Source organism: Nematolebias whitei, chromosome 3, assembly GCF_014905685.2.
Source record: "Nematolebias whitei isolate Nwh7 chromosome 3, NemWhi1, whole genome shotgun sequence".
Lineage (NCBI taxonomy): Eukaryota > Metazoa > Chordata > Actinopteri > Cyprinodontiformes > Rivulidae > Nematolebias > Nematolebias whitei.
This window is the reverse complement of record NC_056500.1, coordinates 10,513,955-10,536,092: the sequence shown is the minus strand read 5'-3', so window position 1 is coordinate 10,536,092 and position 22,138 is coordinate 10,513,955. Positions and strand designations below refer to the sequence as shown.

At 38.5% G+C, this 22,138-nt stretch overlaps 3 protein-coding genes across 6 annotated transcripts in view; 2 read left to right on the top strand and 1 right to left on the bottom strand.

Moving 5' to 3' along the window:
• Nucleotides 1-11,731, top strand: part of LOC119430551 (occludin) — a 27,328-nt gene extending 15,597 nt beyond the window's left edge. The window contains exons 5-9 of the mRNA XM_037697977.1: nt 2,884-3,038; nt 6,299-6,514; nt 8,231-8,402; nt 10,637-10,678; nt 10,895-11,731. Coding sequence (XP_037553905.1) covers nt 2,884-3,038; nt 6,299-6,514; nt 8,231-8,402; nt 10,637-10,678; nt 10,895-10,993 — 684 coding nt within the window. The 3' untranslated portion in view covers nt 10,994-11,731. The remainder of the gene's footprint in view (nt 1-2,883; nt 3,039-6,298; nt 6,515-8,230; nt 8,403-10,636; nt 10,679-10,894) is intronic.
• Nucleotides 1-22,138, top strand: part of csnk1g2b (casein kinase 1, gamma 2b) — a 110,904-nt gene that overhangs the window by 73,263 nt on the left and 15,503 nt on the right. The gene's annotated exons all lie outside the window — the stretch shown is intronic.
• Nucleotides 13,238-22,138, bottom strand: part of nr2f6b (nuclear receptor subfamily 2, group F, member 6b) — a 10,777-nt gene continuing 1,876 nt past the window's right edge. The window contains exons 2-5 of the mRNA XM_037697982.1: nt 22,014-22,108; nt 17,533-17,867; nt 16,927-17,173; nt 13,238-14,770 (exon numbers count right to left, since the gene is read on the bottom strand). Of these exons, the coding sequence (XP_037553910.1) occupies nt 14,496-14,770; nt 16,927-17,173; nt 17,533-17,867; nt 22,014-22,108 (952 nt within the window). The 3' untranslated portion in view covers nt 13,238-14,495. The remainder of the gene's footprint in view (nt 14,771-16,926; nt 17,174-17,532; nt 17,868-22,013; nt 22,109-22,138) is intronic.

The following is a 22,138-nucleotide window of genomic DNA, read 5'->3' as shown; positions in this document are numbered from 1 at the left end:
AAAAAAAAAAAAAAAAGTCCTTCTAGGGTAGTATTTGCCTGAGAGGATATTCATTCAAAGTATTCAACAATCACCAAAAATGCAACAAATGTTAGCTGTTTGTTGTCATGCAAAAATAATTAGTTAATTAAGAGTTTGTAATTTTACAGATGATAATCTAGCATATACCTTAGATCCTTGTTTACTGTTTCTGGTATCACTTTACAATAAGGCTCCTCTCATAGATGACTAATAAATAGTTTATAGATATGTTATTAATTCCTCTATAAGCGCTTGATTAATCATTAATAACTGCTTATTATGCATTAGTTAAGGGTGACAGAGAGAAAAACTGACCAGTTTGTTGCCAAATAATGAGACAAATCTGTTCACCTATATATTTCATCTAGAGTTGTTATATTAAACATTTCAGACTAATTTACTACCTTGTAAGCACAATAAGCATTTGTAAACCTATTTTTTTTAACATATAATATTAGTTGTAGATATGTATAATGCAGTGATAAAGTACAATATTATATGCTAAAGAAATGGGTGTACAAATGCTTATTGTTCTCACAAGGTAGTAACTTTGTCTGAAATGTTTAATTTAACAACTCTAGATGAAATATATAGGTGAACAGATTTGGCTCACTATTTGGCAACAAACTGGTCAGTTTTGTCTCTGTCACCTTTAATTAATGCATAATAAGCAGTTATTAATGATTTATAAAGTGTTTGGAGATGAATTAATGACTTATCTTTAAACTGTTTATAGCCATCTATAAGAGGAGCTTTATTGTGAAGTGGCACCCTGTTTCTTTTTATACTTTAGATTTTTGCTATTTTTGAGTGTAACTGGGAGCTTGAGTACACAGTTTCATTCCACCTCATGTACCACGTGTGATGCAAATGACAATAAAGAACCTTGAACTTGAATGATGGGATGTTGTGTGTAAAAGATGCAAAAAAAAATGTCACCTGAGTTTACGCTGAAGCACGTCTTCAATAATTGTTAGTTATTTAAGAATATTTTATTTGTTTGTGCCACGCTTTGAGTTTGTAAAAGACCACAGCTCTTTGTTTCTGTTTTATTGTTCTGCTACTCTATTAGCCTCTCCCAGAAGTCTGAATTATTCTTTTTTTAATGTTTCCTCTTGCGTTTCCTTCAGTAGGTTCTTACACTTTGCTCTCAGCTGACTGGATGCTTTTCTGCACCCTGAGAGGACGTTGTTGGGATTTTTACGTGAACTAAAACAGGATTCTCCCGCAGCTCTCACATATTCAGCTCCGCCCATCATGATTATTGTTTTTGGGAGAAAGGGGATTGTTTAAAACAATTTATGTATTAGAAATACACCTTTTCCTCGCCAAAAAAAAAAAAAAGCTTTAACACAGCATCTGACAAATTTTGAGAAAAGTTTTTTATTTGTTCTTTTTTGGTTTTTAATGTGATGAAATCCTTTTATGCACAAGATGGCTCCTCATCTTTCCAACAAACGTTTATACGTTTATTTATAATTTGAGATAATCCGATAATGCATGTGTTGTTTCAGCATCACTTGTGACACTTGATCCTAAATAGTTTTACTTACGTTATTCGAACGTTTCTGTAGTACAAAGTATTTGAATGCAAATTTTCAGATTGTTGCATTTTAGGACTTTCCTGATCAGTTCCTAGTCAGAATCCATAAAAGCAAAGTCCAAGTCCATTTACCTTTTATCCCTTGCATTAAGGGGTTTATTTTTTATCAGACCCATGAGTCCGTTATCAGCAACGGACAGAAAACCTTTAGGATTATCTTTTTTCTTGCATCGTAATATCTATCTGTAAATCCTGCGGGGTAAGCTTCCCACCCTGCTGTACTCCACAATAATCTCTAACTTGTAGATATTTTTATACTTGAGCAAGAAGTACAACCAGTGCCAGTTTTTTAAAAATTTTTATTATTTTTCTCACGTAGATGTCCAAATGTACCCCTGACCCCTGCGCGTCTTAGATTAAAGAGAATGAAACTGAATGGTTTGAACTGAATCTTTTGTGTGGACATTTTAACTTGAAGGAATGTGTGGCATGAACAAAACCACTGAAAAACAAGTTTAAAAACACCCGCTTCATAAGTTTAAATGAGTTAAGTGTTCAATTCTAACCTTTATCCAGATCCAGTCCCTGCTAATATTTGTGCCAGACAATCCGTGGAGATTGCAAAGAGAGAGATTAGTAGAGATTAGTATTTGTTTCAGTTTTAGCTTGTGTGGAGGTCATATAAAAGTCATCAGAAGACGAACTTACTGCATCGAGCAGACGAACCCCGAGGCCTCATTGTGAGGAACTGTGCCTTTTAGGCTCTCGGACCTCACAGGAAGGACTTGTAAAAACAGACGGAGGTGAATGTTTTTACACGTGAGACTCCTTTTGTTTAAGAACAGAAAGGAAGAGAGGGTTTGTTCCAGGTGTTCGTCTGAACATGAGACAAAAGACGTAGGGGAAGTAGAGTTGGCGTCTGTTTCATTTATAACTAACCTGTAGATGTCGTTTGTTTTTGTTCGCTTGGTCTTTTTGCGGCACCGCGAACCAAGCAGAAAACCAGCAGAGGAGTTGTCTGAATGCTTAAACTTCATTAACAAACTTTTGTCTGTTCTTTCGCCTTTTCACACAACAATTATTAACCCCAATGCAAACAAGGAAGGTCTTTCTGCTTCTCAGACATCAACATCCACGGTTTTGTTGCTTTTATTAAAGATGGTTTTAGATGATGTTTAATCGGCCTATAACAATAAAAAAAAAATATTTTTAAAAACAGGATTTGTGTCAATAAGCTCGTGGGTTGGTCTTTGTGAGTCTTGCACGTGTTTGTTTTTGCTGAGCCTGCTCCTTGAGTTTTTACTCTTTCCCCCCTTTAGGTGAACAATGTGGATGAAAGCCGCAGCGTTCAGGACGCCCCAACCCTGCTGGTGACGGAGAAGGGAGGGGGGCTGCTCAACGCCTCTGCAAACAGCGTCGCCTCCTACACCCCAGTAAAGGTGGACAACGGCTCCTATAACGGGGACGACAACCAGTAGGTGGCCATGCTTTATATTTCAGACGTTTACAGCTTTATGGGATTTGTCATGTTTGAAAATAAAAACAGAAATGTCCCAGTGAGCAACTCTTAAACATACAGGATATGAATCTTACTCAAATGTTTTTTTTATTCAAAGACATCCAAGTTGAATTTATTATGTTCTGCACACTGCTTTAATTCAAAGTGGTATTTTCTTGTCTCTTTTTTAGGGATGCACAATATTGGATTTTTGGCCGATATTCCATATGCCAATATGTTAAAATTTATTTGGTCGATAACCGATATCAGTACCGATATTTTTTTTTTCCTAGACCTACTTACAGAGACTACACAGCTTTCTCTGCTGTGGAATTAAAATACTGCAGTTCCAGTCTGGTTTCCGCCCCAGTCACAGCACAGAATCTGCTCTCTTCAGAATCACTAACTCTCTTCTCATGGCAGCAGATTCTGTTTTATTTTCTCTTCCCGTCCTCCTTGATCTTAGTGCAGCTTTTGATACGATCTCCCACAACATCCTTCTCTGCAGACTTTCATTCATTGGCATCACCCACACTCCCCTCGCTTGGTTTAAGTCATATTTCTCTGGGCACATTCAGTTGATCCAACTTAAATCATTCAGATCCCACTCCTCCCCCGTGACTTCAGGTGTTCCCCAAGGCTCTGTCCTGGGGCCCCTTATTTTCATCCTCTACCTTCTCCCCCTTGGCAATATCTTCTGTAAATTTAACATTCACTTCCATTTGTTTTGCCGACGACACCCAGCTCTTCTTATCCACTGCACCTAATTTTTCACTTCTTCCTTCCTCCCTCACTTCCTGCTTAGCTGAAATTAAATCCTGGATTACGTCTAACTTACTTGAATTAAACAGTGAGAAAACAGTTTCTACTCATCGGCACTAAATCCATATCCAAAGTCAACAGTTTTTCCCTCACCATTGACAGCTCCTTGGTTTCTCCATATATATATATATATATATATATATATATATATATATATATATATATATATATATATACACACACTATATTGTTGAATTACTTTGATGGAATGGCTGATGGCCAATATTTAACTTTACCGCTAATATCGTTCGATACCATGCCGATAATTTCATGCATCCCCAATTTTTTTGTCTTACACAAGTCTACACTTAACTGCTGCAGCACATTTTTGCTGAATAAATGTCCCAGAAGACATACACACAGTCACAGTGCAACAAAAGCATATCACTCACTATCATGTTAGCTACTAGCTCCTGCCAGCATGTGTTTACACAATTATCACAAGCATTATAAGATGTGATTGCACAAATCTGCCCAAACTAGCTTGAGCACGACATTAATCCATAAAAATATTCTAAAAATCTCTGGAAAAGGAAAAAAGAGTAGGTGCAATTCAATGTGTTCATCGTAATTGCTGCTGCAAAAAAGCCAAAACTCTCTGTGTGTGTTACTAAAATATTGATAAAAAAGATTACAGTAGTCCCTCGCTACTTTGCGGTTTGTTTTTCGCGGACTCGCTCTATCACGGTTTTTCAAAATAAGATTGGACATGGTACGTAATTGGCTGATTGATGGATGAGCTCCACGATCAAGATGGAATTTTTATTTAACATTAATTATTTTAAAGTATTTAGAACCTGCTGCACATTTGTGCATCCCACATGTACAGGGAGAAGCTCCCTCCTGCAGCGTGTCATATCTCCTCTCTGCAGCAGAGAAGTGGGCGTGGCCAAGAGCGCTGACAGGTGGCAGAGAGCAGAGATCATGACATGTTGTGCTCTTTTCGAGCGTTTAGAGTTTAGAAACATTGTTTAGAGTGTGGGAAGGGTTTAAAATGCCTTTAAATACTACAATAATCAACTACTTGTACTACTATTCTACTTTGCGGTTTTTCACTTATCAGCGTACAGATCCCCCACAATAACTGAGGGACTACTGTACATTTAAATATGAATATTTGAAAAAGATTATATGAACCACTGGATGCAGTTTAATAAAACATGCAAAAAGTAATTGATCAGATGTTTACTTGACAAACTAACCTTCAAAAGCAAAAACAAATGTCTATAACTCAGTCAGTTTTATATTTATTGTGTTATAATTTGGTGTGGTAGTAGCTGAGAATCATTTCCAACACACACTCTGGTGTAATAAAGTGAATGAGTAACGTGAGTTTGCGAACAGTGAAGCGTTGCCCACAGTGAGTCGAACATGTGACCTGCACAAGCGGCTCTAATCACGTCTCTGTTTTAAAGACCATAAAAACATATTGCCCTGCCTGCACCGAGAGCTGTTTGTGACCTTTGAGCCTCTGTTGGATTAACTCTTTTTCCTTCTTCTTCTCCTCAACTCTCTGGGGAGGAGAGTAGGCTGGATGTTTGAGGAAAAGCTGTATTTATTTTACATCAAATTGAGGAATGAGTTCTTCAGCACCTTCTTTTGTTTGTCTCAGGGGCTTTAAAACTGCGGACACACACCGTGTCGTGCACACTTCCTTAGTTACACAACATCTTTATTACTTTGACGAAGTCCACGTGTATTAGAAATTACCTAGTTCTGTGCTGGTGACAAACACAAAGTGCAACAGTTTGTACACAAACTTGAGTTTTGACTCTATTCGAAGTACAAAAAAAATGTATTGGTTTCTCTGTAACAAAGTAAACAGAGCTGCTTTCTCATAAGAAGAGGAATGTTCGCCCGGAGACCTGCAGTGTGCTTTGTTCTTCACATAATTCACTGCTTTATAATAACCTTTAATATCTGTGCCATTGGATTTGGATTCCTCCGTAAATCCCTACAAACCCACGAAATTGAGTGTTCTGTCCAGGACTTATTAAAAAGCTGTACCTGCTTCCTGTTTGCTGAGGGACTCCATATGGCGCAGTCAGATTGAAGGGTGCGAGCAGCAAAAATCTTTCAAAAAGTCCATATGGCATCACTTTGGACTAAGTTAGTGCCTAAGCTGTTTGAGTTGTTTTGCCTTTGTTTGTTCTTGAAGGTGAAATTTATTATTGAAAGGATTTATGCGACGTTTAAGGATCATGTACTGGATTAATCCTCATTATAAACAGCTCTGAAGTTAGTGTTTTATTACTGAATACATTAGCAAAATATCTCCACACAAATGCACTTTCTTTGATTTTAGGTCCTGCTGCATTATTAGAAACGATAAAAGTAACGATGGTGATAACAAACGAACGAAATGACGCATCAGTTTGAAGAGCTGCGCTCATCTCTTATTACTTATCCCGCAGGTATTCAGAGAGAACGACGAGCCGACCATCTGAAGCATTGTTCCACAGCAGGACCAGCTCCAGCCCCTCAGAGGAAGCAGGCGGGGGCCGCAGACCCGCAGCCAACAGGGGCAAGAGGCGCAGGCGTAACCCAGAACTGGACGAGTCTCAGTATGAAACAGAATACACCACAGGAGGAGAGACGGGCAACGAACTGGACGTAGAAGAATGGGAAAGGTGAGAGTTACAGTTCTGAGAGCGTTTATGGAGCTTCTCAGTCTCTGCTTGGGTTAGAGATTTGTTAGCTAAGAACTAAACATGTAGATGCTGGTGAAGATTCTCAGTCATCCAGGACATGATGAATTCAAAAAGTGTTCAATACAAAAACAACTGGACTTTATTTGTAACAGAAGACGTTTCGCTCCTCATCCGAGGAGCTTTCTCAATTCAAAGAGCAGAGAGTGAGAGATACAGGTTATAAGGCTGAGTGAGATAAGACACACACACACATAAGACACACACACACACACATATATGTAGATTGGCAGTTCACACCTAAAAACCTAAACAGTAGGTCTTTGTTCCTCTAATTCACAGTCGAGGCCCCTCTGTTCCCATCAGGTGTGAAAACCGGCTGGGAATCTGTTTTAAAGTTGCATTATATGTTTTTGAAAGTGGAAATCTGAGGCCTCCTCCTCTGTTAAGAGACGGCTTTTCTCTTTTTACATAAATTGCTTCCTTCACCCCCCTCTCAAACCATCTGTGTTCTCTGTCCAAAATGTGCACATTTTGGTCCTCAAAAGAGTGTCCCTTATCAGTGAGGTGGAGGTGAACAGCTGAGTCTTGTCCAGAGGAGGTGGCTCTCCTGTGTTGAGTCATGCGTCTGTGAAGAGGCTGTTTAGTTTCTCCAATGTAGAGGTCTGGACAGTCCTCGCTGCACTGGACCGCATACACTACACCACTTTGTTTGTGTATGGGTGTTTTGTCCTTAGGGTGGACCAGCCTCTGTCTGAGAGTCCTGCTGGGTTTGAAATGTACTGGGATCTTGTGTTTGTTGAAGATCCTTCTGAATTTCTCTGATACTCCAGCAACATAAGGGATGACAATGTTGACAATGAGGAGCGAAACGTCTTCTGTTACAAATAAAGTCCAGTTGTTTTTGTATTGAACACTTTTTGAATTAAACATGTAGATCAGAGCAAATATTGTTTCTCCCTGAAGTCCAGACCCGCATTCTAGGGCAATAATTTAAAATTATAGGCTCAGTAAAATTATCTTACATGACGACACTAGTTGGATTTACTGCTGTAGCAGTTCAGACATCAACGAGGAGTGGGACGTTAAAATTAAGATTGGATTACAAAAGAGAACGCTGAGATGCTGTTATTAAATCATCTGTCTGTGATTATCAGGTTTATGAATAAACACTCAATTAGCATAGATGCTAACGTAAAATCGAAAAACCAACACGATTAGCGTTGAGCACTAAAGATGTACACGCAAATGAAACGTTTCAAAGTCATTATTAAAGTAGCCGTGTTATGATAACTGTAGCGTTTGTCTGAAGTTATGTATTCTTCAGAGTTCAGTGAAGAAAAGATGGAAAGTCAAAGTGCAACTTGTTTCAATCACAGCAACTCTACAAGGACAAACGGCACCTTTCAGCTGCTTCTCTGACAACTCTCATTCAGTGGCAGCGCAGACAATGTTAACGCAACACATAACAACACACTGGGAAATGACACGGCATTTCAAATGCCTTATATTCTTAGATATAAAGTGTTGGAACGTTGGTACACAAGCACAAGTTTGTCAATTGTTGTGTCATCAAATTCAAACCGCTATAAATCTCCTAAAAGGAACATTTACAGTTGAACCCACCGCACGGTGTTTTTGCACTCGAGAGCTGGGAACTCTTAAGATTGTCATTCCTCTCATATTTTATTCGTCCAGAATGTACCCAGCAATAGCATCGGATGCTCAGCGGCACGAGTATAAGACAGAGTTCGACGCAGACCTGCGCGAGTACAAGCACCTGTGTGCCGAGATGGACGACATTAACGATCGTCTGAACAAGCTCAGCTGGCAGCTGGACACGATTGATGACACCTCGATCAAATACCAGGTTGGATAAAAACTGCACAGCACACACCGGTAAACAGCTGAACAACTAGACCAGTGGTTCCCGGGCTGGAACACCCAGACTACCACTAGTTTAAGTGTATAAGACAAAAGTCCAATTAACTTGACAGTACAGACAAACTCAACAATTGTTTTTATTCATGACTTCTGTCCAAAGGTATGCAATTAGCAATCAATTCTAAATGTTATTTCATTTCTAGAAACCACTTTAGGACACCTCCCTTTGTGTTTTTATGACCCAGTGCACTTTAGATGAGCCAGAGTTATAAAATACAGATGAATAACTGAGTCATCTGAATGAATAAACTTGTGTTTAGCTAAGAACATTTAGGAGTTGTATTTGTGCTTGTTACTTCAGTCATTCAGTGTGTGGGCGGCGTTAACATTTTCTTCATTTGTCTGCCATGTATACCGTGTTTTTCAGACTATAAGTCGCACATTTTTGCATAAATTACCAAGTCCTGTGACTTATACACTGAAGCGACCAATTTAACTTTTTCTCCCCATATTTTTAACCCAGTTTTTGGCTGAGATCTGATTTCATTCATTCTGACATGGAAAATATTGAACGCTACCATTTTCAGCCGCTAGAGTGCCCTCGAGTAATATGGCAAGCCAAGTGTCTCATTAATAGGTAAAAGTGGCTATTAATGAGACACTTGGCTTGCCATATGGCCACCTTCGTCTCACTCTGGAACTCCTGGAGCAAACGAAATGCAGCTGATTTGACCATTAAAGTGCATTTATTAAGGAAAAGTTCAGCTGAGACACACCTTTGCTGTAATTTCGAGCAAACAGTTTTTTTAAAGTATTAATCTTGTTAAATTCTTGTTAAAGTCATCCTGTGCGCGCTCCCGTGGCGGCCATTTTGCCAGCCAATCGATTTTTGGCACAACACTGGTCCACATTTCCGGGTGGTCAGCGGTGACGAATAATAAATGCGACTTATACGGCAAAATGACGCATTTGTGGGTTTTTTTTTCCACTTTATTAGACAGTTTTGGACTGATGCGATTTATATGGTGGTGTGACTTTTAAGGCGGAAAGTACAGTATTAATGATTAAAAGAGTAAAACATAAAATAAAAAAACATTAACTTTATTTGTTGTTCTAATTGTTAAATAGTGACCTTGAAATGCACAAACAAAAATACATCAAGCTTGTGAACCCTCTGGGATGTTGCCAATTTGTGTGTTTTCAGCTGAAATCTGCTTTTTTAATTGTTTTCACTGCAGTCCAAGTCAAACCTGCAGCAGTAACATGTTTTTTATACGACAATAAACTAAAATCTAATGCTCATACAACTAAAGTGGAAAACCAGACAGTTAGATATTTTAGGTTTATTAAAAACAATCCTGCAACTAAATGATTCTGGCACTTTTTTACTGCATTAACTACTGTTAAGTTGACGCTGCTAACACTTTATTTTCATATTTTTATTGCTTCACATGCTACTTCAGAAAAAAAAAGTGTTTTTACAAAGAAAAATGTAATTAGTTTGTTCGTCCTTCACCCGTCCAACAAAAACAGAAATGTGTCACATTTTACAGAACAATTTTGCCACGTTAGTATTTATCTTATCAAATACCAGCAGATACAGACTTTCTTTTTCATCACACTCTTTGATTGTGAGGGTTTTTTTTATGAGGACTCGGTGTTCTGAAAGAAAGAATTACTCAGCCAGTTGTTTTAGACAGAAACAATGTTAAACACTGAGAGCAGAACAATTTTAAAGCAAATTACAGTGAGTCATATAGTGCCACCTAGTTATTTTAATTTATATATATTTTTTTTTTATTATATTTGTTTGTATTAAAGCTCACCTGTATTGTCTTTATATTTACATGTCAAACAGCACTTAGGTTAGTGAGGATTGTTTTTAAATGTGCTGCAGAAATAACTGGACTGTATAATAAATGTTTTTTACAGTTAAGATACTGACGCACCTATTACCTTATCTATATTATAAATTATTTGACATGACTGAATTTGTCTCAAGTAAAAAGTGGCAAATTTAACCCGATAGCAGTTTTTTTAAAGATACTGCAGGAAAGTCTCAGCCCTTTATCTCATTTGGCTGTACAACAGCACAGACACACAAAACATTACATTCAAATAAACAACAACAAATGACTGGTTGTCAAAGAGCTCGTTGCACAGAAGCGTATTTAAAACAAGAATAATCAGAATAAATGGTATTTTTGTTATTCCTTTTAGGCCGTTGCCGAGGAGTATAATCAGCTGAAGGATCTGAAACAGGTGAGCAAACTTTGTCAAAATGTTTTGTCTTAAAAATAATCTGAAAATTTAACTTATTTTTTTATTTAATGGCAGCATCAAGACACAGTTGATGCCATAAAAGATCATAAAATCACCAAAAGTTGCTCTTTCTTTTTTGTTTTTCCTAAATGTAAGTATTGCTTGCTTATAAATTGATCTTTGTAAACGTCTTCCTCTGTTGTGTGTGCTCTGCAGACGTCAGATTATCAGTCGAAGAAGACAGAGTGCCGCAGGCTGAGGCACAAACTGTTCCACATCAAACGCATGGTGAAGGACTACGACAAGAACCACTGAACCACTGAACCGCTCCGTGCTGACGGTGGATCACACAGCAACAACCTCACAGCCAAGAGACACTCCAAAGTACTGCAAAGACCGGGACACACCGAGACCAAAGTTACAGCACACACACGCAGAACAGGATCAAAATAAGGATCTAATTGTGTTTTTTTAATCTCTGATCACTCACAACATTACCATTTTCCCAGAAAAATACAAGCAAGACTCTCAGTTGTAGCCTGTTTTTTATTTTATTTTATTCAGGAGTCTGTTTCTTTTTTGAGGGTCAGAGGCTGCTGGGAGGAACGCTGTTTATCTATCGGTCACCTGAGATGACATCTATGGCTGTGTTCGCACAGCGTTTGGTTTATCTGCACAGATAAGAGACGGGAGCAGTATCGATGGGATGTAGTCATGAGTGGGAAATGTAACGAGGATCGCTTGTCAGCAGAATTTCAGCTGTGTTAAACTGTGGCTTCTTCTTTTTTTTACGTCATCGTCAGTATTCTCAACTAACTTTACCATCAAAGAACTCCTTACTGGTGGGAACACTGTACAGTTTTTAATCAAAGTGTTTTATAATGATCGTCACAAATGTAACGAGACCAAAAAGGGGAGAAACTGGCCGATGAATTATATTGTGTTGTAGTGTACATACTTTAAACTGATGGAGCTGTTCATACGATTTATAAGTATTAGTACATACTAAGGACTTTTGTCTTTTTTTATTTGTTTCAAAATGAGCTTAGGATTTGCAACATAGTTAAAATAATCAAACTGTTTTAATAATTTGTCTTAAACACTCCTCATCGTATTCTTTCCATTTAAATTTGCTCAAATCTTGTTTTCACAACAGAAACATTTTTTTCACTTTTGATTTGTCATTATTTGTGTTTTTACAATGGGTTTTATTCACATTTTACAAACTGTTTGTGAGCCATTTATTTTTGTAAGGATTTTATTTTCTTTGTTGATTAAAAAAACATTTTTGTAACTGTACACTTATTCTATAAATTATGTAATCTAAAAAGGATTAATTTAGCACATAATAAACTTCCTTTTTTTTTTTTTAATTCTCAGCAACATGACAGTTTTTATTCAATTTGATTTGTGTTGATGTGGAGATATGGTCTCATGCTCAGAGGCTCCAGCAGGAGGAGCAGGGACACTTCCCAAGAACTTCAATGAGCCACTCACACCGGTGCTGCCCTCTAGTGGTGGGTCTTAGATTTACAGCTATTTCAGTTTTCTCACCACAAAACTTCGTGTTGCCCCATCCAGAAAATCTGATGCCATACTTAGTGTATTCATGACATAATTAACACCTTTTATCTCAGATTGTCACAACAGAAAAATCTGTTCAGATTAGATGCATGAAATTGAATAAGAACTCAAACTTTCAATTCAGTTTATTTATATAGCGCCACAACATAAGTCGTCTCAGGGCACTGAACAGAAACATTCATATACATTAAAAGTAAGTTAATAACGTTATTTATCTGAGGAGCTTTGAGTTTAACTCCATCGCAGAACTCTCATCTTGAGCAAGCACGAAGGCGACAGTGGAAAGGAAAAACTCCCTCATGAGGAAGAAACCTTTAGCAGAACCAGACTCCGGACAAGCGGCCGTCTGCTTTGACCGGCTGGGTTTGAGAGGAACAGGAAGGAGGAACGGATACACAATGGCAGGTTGAGAATCACATGTTGAGACAGAAATTAAGAAATGTCAATTTGTCCTCTAGAGGCTGAAATATTTGCAAACGGCAAAAAGATATTATATTAAAAAATCAGAGCAATAACATAGATTTTATTTATTTTTATTAGCCCTCTTCCTGTCAACATAAAATAATACAGTAATAAGTAATGTGATAAATTTAGTCATTTTTGTAATTGTTTCTGTTTACCATTTACATTTATTTAATCTTATTAGTGGCTATTAGTTTTACTGCAAACTGCAGCTATAAAATGAGGTACTTGCCACATTTTACTGAGCTGAAACACTTGTTTATATTTTTGCTACACTAATATTTAACCCATTTAACTGTACCTTTGGGTATGTAGTGCTCAGTTCAAAGATTACCGTGCAGTTATTATAACAACTAAGAACTGAGCATTAAAAATCAAAAAGCTATTCAGTGAAAAAAAAGACCATAAATTACCTAAAATTCAAGAATTTCCAAAGTCAACAGACGATTCACTCACCAACTACAAAACTGTATATTTTTATTTCAATGTTGCAAAAATAACGAGTCAAACGAGTTTAGATTTTAATTTTTTTAATTGTGGCATGGTCAAAGAAACATGATCCTTTAACATGTGAAGCTACACAGTCAAATCACTAAAATTAAAACTCCAAGAAATTAACACGAAGTGAAGAAGTCCTTAGGGATCAGTACCTAATTCATACCAAAACATGTTTATCACTGCAATGTCTTGTTTCAGTCAGTTTATTTGGCAAGACAAACCTTAGGGCTGAAGTTCATGGCACCAAACCCCATGAACCATTAAGTACCAGTGTCTTTGAACACATCTTTATATCACTCCTCAACCTCACGGATATTCAACATAGTAATAATTTGAAAATGACCTCCATCCAGGGAAAGGGAACAATGTCCAGGCTGTAGAAATTCATCCAAAAAAACCACTGCTTCACTTATACTTTCCATTTTCAAAGATTTTAAAGACAATTTTTGTTCATTTCTGCCTATTCAGAAGTATCGTTCTGTTTCTGCCTTGGTTGATCCCTTTTATACAAACAAGAAGTTCATCATACAATCTGTCTCAGATGTAGAAAACATGAGGTAATAATGTTTGACAGGGACGTGACCGTCTGAACAACCAGGGTGCGCTTGAGTACATTCCCATCACTGCTGAAGGGTGGAAACTTGCAACGTAGTGCGGGCTATTGAACAGCAAAGCTCAGCATTTATGGAAATATGCTGCTTTTTATGCATAAATGTTGAACCATTTTCTTACATATACACCATAAAGTAAAACAATGCACCGCTCATACCTTATTCTGTGTAAGAAATGTGCTTAAAGTTCATTTAGCAGACGTGCAACACGTTATACAGTTTATGCAACTGTTAAAGTGAACATTTTTATTTAAACCTTTAGAAATCCATTGAGATTATTAATCTCTTTTACAAGGATGTCCTGGACATGGCTGCTATGGCTTCCTTTGGACAACGCAGCAAAGCAGGGAGAACACACAAAGCCTGGGTTCAAACAGTCACGTTAGGGGTCGTATGGGAGGAGGTAGACGAGGCGCGTGACCTCATGAGAAAGCATTTTAATCAGAGCCCTGTCCTGTCAGAGCAGGACAAAGTGAGATCAGCCAGAGGTGAGAGCAAATCTGACAAGTGCTGCCAACGTTTCATGTAAAAAATATCACCTACTGTGTTCAGATGTGTCCGTTTTATTTGTGACATGTGCTCAGATATCTCTGTGAGCTCGGATTCCTCTGAGGCTGACCTCGGTCCGTCTTCCTCTGAAGCCCACGAGGACAGGAGTGAGGTCACTGTCCCGGGGCGTAAGGCCAGCTGATGGAGCTCCCTGAAAGTTGCATGTCTCGGATCAGCGTCTCGATCGGCGTCTTGCCCACCAGCCTCATGAAGAAGAGCTGAGAGATGAGGTTTGCCGGCACGGCGCGCAGAGCGGGGAGGCGCAGCAGCAAGCGGCCGAAGCGCTGAGGCTGGTTGGGGTACTGCAGCCGCTCGTACTCGGTCAGGGCCACTTGGGCCTTCTCCTGCAGGGACTCGATGTGGGCCGGGTCTGTCAGACCACATGCATCTGTGAGGCAAAGAAACAGAAATGATTATCCTGGTGTTTTGTGTTTATACACATTTAGCTCACATGAACTTTAATATTTATATACAATTTTGTACAATATGTCACACTAAGTATGTGTTGAGAAGGACTTTCAGCTCTTTCTTTCAACCTTTATTTATACAGATAAATCACACTGAGCCTCTAAGACTTTTACAAGTGAGACCTGTTTAGACAGACAAAAAAAGTGGTGAAAGTGACAACATAGGTTTTGGAAGCAAAAAAAAAAAATCCTAACAGGCTCTCAATCTTTGGCCCAAGATAGATAGCCTGAAAAAAACAAAACACACACAAGCAGGTAATGACAATGACATTCTACAGAGGAGGAGGGACGCAAGAGCTACCGTATATATATTTTTTTGCATAATTTACATGCCCTGTGACTTACAGGCCGAAGCGACATATTTATGGATTTTTTTCCCATATTTATAAACCAATTTTTGGCTGAGATATGATCGTTTTCATTCATTCTGACTGAAAATAAATTTAAGCAGTACCACTTTCAGCCACTTGATGGCAGCAGAGTAGTGTTTGGCATGCCGTTGTATCATGTAATAAGTAAACGGGACTATAATGACAAATTGAAAAAAGTTCGACAAAAACAACTGGACTTTATTCATTATACTTTATAATTTTGTTTTTTTTCTTGAACTTTTTTAATTTACCATGTCCTGCATGACTGAGAACCTTCACCAGCTTTTAATGATACAATCGGCCTGCCATATCTCCCCACCTTGGTTCTGCTCGCTCCTTGGGCCCACTGTCAAACCAGCTGCACCGCCTCAGTGAAATGCGGCTACTTTGACCATTACAGCGCACTTATTAATCAAACGTTACACTGAGACACACCTTTGCTATTATTTCGAGCAAAAAAATAATAATTGTTTAGGTGCTTTTCTTGTGAAATTTTGAAGAAACGAGACGCATTCCTCCTACTTTTTTCCTCCCTCTGCGTGCTCCCGGGAGCACAGAGGCAGCAAAACTATTTTTGAAATTCTTCTGATTTGACCATTAAAGTGCATTTATTAAGCAAACATTAGACTGAGACACACCTTTACTATAATTTTGAGCAAACAAATAATTGTTTTTTATGTGTTTATTTTGTTAAATTTGCACAGCGACTCATCGTGTGCACGTTTACTTCAGCGTATCGGCTTTTGAAATGCAGCTGATTTGACCGTTAAATTGCATTTATTAAGCAAAAGTTAGACTGAGACGCACCTTTACTATAATTCTGAGCAAACAAACAATTGTTTTTAAGTGTTAATCTTGTTAAAGTCCTCCTGTGCACGCTCCCGCGCCGCCATTTGGCAGCCAATCGATTTTTGGCACAACACCAGCTCATGTTTCCAGGTTGTCAGTGGTGATGCGCAATAGATGTGATGTATTTATGGATTTTTCCACTTTATTAGGCAAATATGAACTGATGCGACTTATAGGGTGGAGCAATGTGTACAGCAGAAAATACGGTACTACTAGATCAAATTTAACTCAGTATATGTAAAGTTGGCTGAGGTTTCCTCGTGGTGGCTAAGGTCCGTTAGCGGTGGTGACCATCTGAAATTGGGTTGACTAAATAAAATGGGAGGTTTAGATGAAAAGCCACTTTCTTTCACAGAAACTAAATATTTTGCCAACAGACAGAAACGAACATGAGTAAAAACATTTTTCTGCTTTTATCTTTTTGCAGAGGACGATAAACATTAACCAATCACTGCAATTAGTTAGCGTAGCATAGGCTTGAAATAAAGGGAATGTCTAGCAAAGCTCTTTAAAGGCAAAACATTTAAACTTTCAGCAACATCATGTCACAACCCTTCATACTTTTTGCACGTCAAGTTATTTATAATTAGTTTAGATTTGCCAAAATGAATAAATAAAGTGATTAAATAAAGCTAGGCTAGCTGTTTTTTCCTGTCTTTATGCTACTATGATCAAACAGTTCCCTTGTTGGGGCTTTTGTTGAGCATTCTCTTTAAAAAATCTACTGATTTATGAAAATTAATTGCTTTAAACTTTTTTTTTTTTGCCATAATCAAAGGTCAAAGGTCAAACCTTGAGTCATCGGCTCCCCGAATCTGGTAATGTTAACGTCTAATAGTTCACTCTGCCCAACTCACCAGGAGAAAAGAGCGCGATGGCTTTAAGGCAGCTGTACTCGGCTGAGTCCACCTGCAGCCGGTTCAGCTTGTCCACCTGGTCCTGGAAAACCCTGACCTGGTCCATGAAGGACACGACCCGCTCGGCTGACATGGGAGACGAGTGAAAGCCGGCCGCTGCCAGCAGAGGAGCCATGTGCAGAGGCAGAGCGGACTGAGCTGCGTTCAGGATGAAAAGTTCGCTCCAGCTCAGCCTCAGCAACGCCACCTGGAAATGGAGACGAGGAGACGGTCACTTGGAGCTGAGACGACACATTGGTGCTTCATGTGGTGATCCCTTTAAACCATGCTGCAAGTCAGCATGAATGATAGACTAGACATGTAATGTAGCCATGATTATACTATCTAAAGGTGGGATTTTCCTAGAGAAACTGTCTAAATGTTATTTTTATGTTTTTTATTTTATAGTTGTGCTGGTCCAAAGTCGATGTTTCTTCTAAGTGAGAACTGCTGATGTAAAGGTGATCACATTGTATATTTTACAGTAATCCATTTACACATAAAAGCTGTTTGTAAGCAGGTCAGCAAAGCAGATGTGTGTTTGTTTTCTCCTCTTCCTGGACCAACCTGCTCTGAGACTGGGAGTTCTGGGAAGTAGGGGATGTTTCTGGCCCACTCGATGGTGCTGAAGAGGAGGCGGGCAGCCAGCTCACAGATGCTGTCGATGCCCATGACGGAGGCTCCGCTCGCAGACCCCTGCACCTGGGCCTGGGTGTAAGGGGTGCCGTAGCGACTGTTGGGGTACGGTTCGGCCCGGAGGAGCTGGGAGATGAGCTCTGAGACCGGCTGCCCGTTGAAGTAGTCGGGTCCAATGTGACTTGGACCTGTACCTCCGATTCCTCCAGACAGGGAGTTTGGACTGATGCCTGAGTGAGACGGAGGGATTCGACCCCGCTGGACAGCTGCAGAGAAACACACACCGTCAGAACTCGAACGGTGAGTAAAACTTGCTGCACGTTTGTATTTCTTTAAAAAATATATATGATACATAGATCAAAACTACCACTGTAGTACAATTTATAAACTAATTTACCAAAAATAAATAATGAATTATTGACTTCATAACAAGCTCAACACAAGAAAATATCTTAATTTTCACTTGTTTTGAATGAAGCTGTATTAAATTTGTAATTATATAAGGAGAATATAATAAAAAAGGAACTTTAAATAAATTTCCTGTATTCAAAATCTTTAAAGAAGTTTTCGTGGCTATTTTTTGAAGGATTGATTGTGAATTATACACTTTTTTAACAATTTACATTAATGTGTGTTATCAGATCAATCTGATCCATAATCTTTCATATATAATTAATTTATTCTGAACGGTGTGTATTTGTGTGTGTTTGGTTTTATTTGGGTTTAGCATTACGTTCAGCAGTACAACTACCTCACTACTATTTACTTTTAATTACTTTAATTACAATGCAGCGCTAGTTTTACAGTAGGGTAAAACTTAATGTTTTGGTTGCCATTTAAAACTGGATTTTTTAAAATGTCTTTTAAATTATAACTAAAAAAACACAAAAATCTACCTCATCTCACACTTCAATACATTTCAATTATATTTTCACATTGCCATTAAAGAAGTGTAATAGTGTAATATTAATAATGTGAATCATCGCTCTCTATTTAATGCTTTTTCTCGACTCCGAGCTCTGATCAAATGTTCGTAATTATCCAAACCAAGCGCGCAAACGACAAACCGAGTCTTTAACTTGACCCAGCACAAAGTGATCAAATATTATTGTAACAGATTAAAAGTCATCAAATGGAAAATGCTTGTAGTTTGTACCGACCAGCAGCAAGATAACAGAGTTCATCGTTTACTTACCAAGAACCTCCATTTATCTATGTAGATCCAATGATTACTTCAAGAGCTTCACAACAACCTGTCCAGTGGTTCACAAGATATTTTGCTAACCGATAACAGTTAATGTCAAAGCTTTGAGCAAAGATGTAAAAAGTGTAGCCCTCAGAGCATGAGTTGAGGATCATGTTCAGCCACTACCACGCCAAACTTTGTCACGATCCATGGACCTTGGTGCAAGCGAGGATCAAATTATTTTTTTGTTAAACTAAATGAAAACAAAAGTGCTGACGAGGCACAAAAACACTAGGAGGATCCAGACGGTGTGCAAAGTGCACTCAATGCAGGAGGAACGGACACGGAAAGGGCAACACTAATGAAAAGATGTAACAAACACCTAGGAACAGGTGAGAGTGGGCGGAGCCGGAGCAAAACTGAGGAACAGAACCAAACACAGGGAAGGCAGGTAAGTAAAGATAAATAGCAATCACCAAATCAAACCCTTCCATATAAACACAAAAGACTACTAACAATTCACTTCAGTTCCGTTTATTTATAAAGCGCCAAGTCACAACAGAAGTCGTCTCGGGCACTGAACAGAAACATTCATATAGAAAAATAATAATTTAACATTATTTATCTGAAGAGCTTTGAGTTTAACTTCATCGCAGAACTCTCATCTTGAGCAAGCATGAAGGCGACAGTGGAAAGGAAAAACTCCTTCATGAGGAAGAAACCTTTAGCAGAACCAGGCTCAGGACAAGCGTCCATCTGCTTTGACCAGCTGGGTTTGAGAGGAATAGATACACAATGGCAGGTCGAGAATCACATGTTAAGATAGAACTAGTATCAAATGAAAACTATTCAATTTTAACAAATCATTTCAGGACATTACGTCAATTTGTCCTCTAGTAGTCAAAGCCTATGGCAGCATAACAAGCCAACCCTAATTATAGGATTTATCAAAAAGGAAAGTCTTAAAACTGGACAATGTGTCAGCCTCACAGACAGAAACTGGAAGTTGGTTCCACAAGAGAGGAGCCTGACAACTGAAAGATCTTCCTCCCATTCTGCTCTTTGAAACTCTAGAAACCACAAGTAAGCCTTCAGTCTGAGAGCGAAGTGCTCTGTTAGGAAAATATGGGACAATAAGGTCTGTAATATAAGATGGAGCTAGGTTGTTGAGGGCTTTGTAGGTTAGAAGTAAGAATTTGAATTCTATTCTGAAAACAACAACAAACAAAAAACAGATCATGATCAACTTTATTTCAGGATCTGTAAGATCATCTGAAATACAGCTGTTTTTGTGTTAGCTAATTTTGCTTGGCTGTGGCGGCCATCTTGAACTGGTTGAATCAGTCGTAGATTTACATCTATTGACAACTTTCTGCATAATCCAGACAAACAGTACAAAACAAAATTGCCTTTCGCCTTCAGCGATGGACGATGAACAAACATAACTGACAAATACAGTGTAAGTTTGAATCAATGTATTTCTTTTTAGTACAAAACCACAACATAAAGTCATTACTGCATCTGAGAAACTGATCTTTAGAGAACATTTAAAGACTCTAAGGGTCCGCTACTCCTGTAAACAAATGCAATAATGGAGTGAATCAGCAGCAAGACTTCCTAATAGGATTTAAAATCTGCGCCAAGTTAAGGCCTGCGTCGGGTTAAGCTGTCCTTCGTGTTCCCCGTCTGCTGACAGAATCGCACTTAAAGCCACCTGAGCTGCAGCTCTCCTGACTGGGTCAGAGGTGAAACACACATTTCCAGGTAATGTGGAAACAGTTTGACTTGCGTCATGGTTTTCAGTCAGCATAGTTGCAAATGAGCGGGCCCACGGTAGCAACTGGCATGCTGCCATCCCGTCTCAGCGTGGACTATGTATGGCCGAGCATCTGATGTCCATCTGACTCCAACTGATATACAAGTGGGCTTAGATTGCACCAGAACACGAGTCCAGTTTGGTAAACCGACTGTAATCTGACACCGATTTGGAATGTTTTTTTTTTCATATTCAGTTTAAAAGTCTGTTTTCTCTGTGAAAAGTCAGTGAAATGATTCACCTTCTTGTTTTTCTTGTCAGGAGGAAGCACGGTTGTCTTCTGTTGTCCTGCAGCGTTGTTGCTGCAGGGTCGAGGCAGCAGAGTGAAAACAGGCTCTGGTTGACAGTAAAAATATTGTGCTCGGATCAGTGCCGGCAGCCGGGGGCTTTTAGATTTCTGATTAGGACCATTCTCTGAGAAAATACCAATTCTGACAGTTTTGTATTTGTGTGCATGTTTCATCAGAAATTAATGTTTTTTTTTTAATTGTTTAGTTTAAAATTTAAAGAAGGTTATTTGCTTTCGGTGCACTAACTTCAGGATGCTGGACGGGCTTCATTGAAACTGTCAGAAAGTAATTGCTGAGTGTGAATCTTTAGCTGATTTACTTCTGGAGTCAGCTTGAATGAAGACGGAAGCTAATCCACTTTAGCAAACACAAGTCTTGATCTAACTCAGTCAGTTTTACAGATATCGAGCTCCAGTTTGGAGTGTAAGTAGCTGAGAGTCATCCTCAACAGAAACTCTGAGCTCCAACAGATCAGGCTAATTTTCTGTTTAAAGGTTTAGACTGCAAAGCAGGGAGGGACGTGCACACCTTCAAGGAATACCATATAAAAGTATTATATCTTGAGATGTCCCGATACTAGGTTTTTTTTTTCAGACTGAGTACAAGTACTTCGGTTAGGGTCAGTCGGGTTGCCTTAATTAACATATATTTAGTTAAAAGACTAAATCATTAGTTGCAATAAAAAATGTCTACTAATAAGTGACAAATGAGATAAGACGGTAAGAGCATTGTGTTTGCATTTCTATAATTTAGAGGTTTTAGTAGAAAATATTTTTAAAGTAAATAAGAGATATATTTTAAAATAAAAAGCAACTGTTTGATGTCATTTTAAATACCTTAACTGTTGTTTTGTTCAGATTTATTTAATTATACAAAAGTGTAGTTATAATCATTGGTGTGGGCCTCAAGTACTTGTACTTGTACTCCTGATACTTCTGATCAGGACTACTTTTATGTTTGGTGATGTCATTTCCTTTTCCACTTAAAGGGAAAAACCACATGAACTCTAAATGACGTGCACAGTAACATGAGAGCGTGCGTGAGTTGTGTCTGGTTTGTGTTTTTCCATCACACACTTTGTACGGCTTATAAAAAACACAGTTAGGCTGTTTTCTGATACCTTCTTTGCGCATCCCGACCCGGAAGCACTTCTTCAGACGACAGTATTGGCACTGGTTCCGGTGATGCTGGTCAATTTGGCATTCTCTGTTCGACCTGCACAAGTAAAAACACATAGCTAAAATA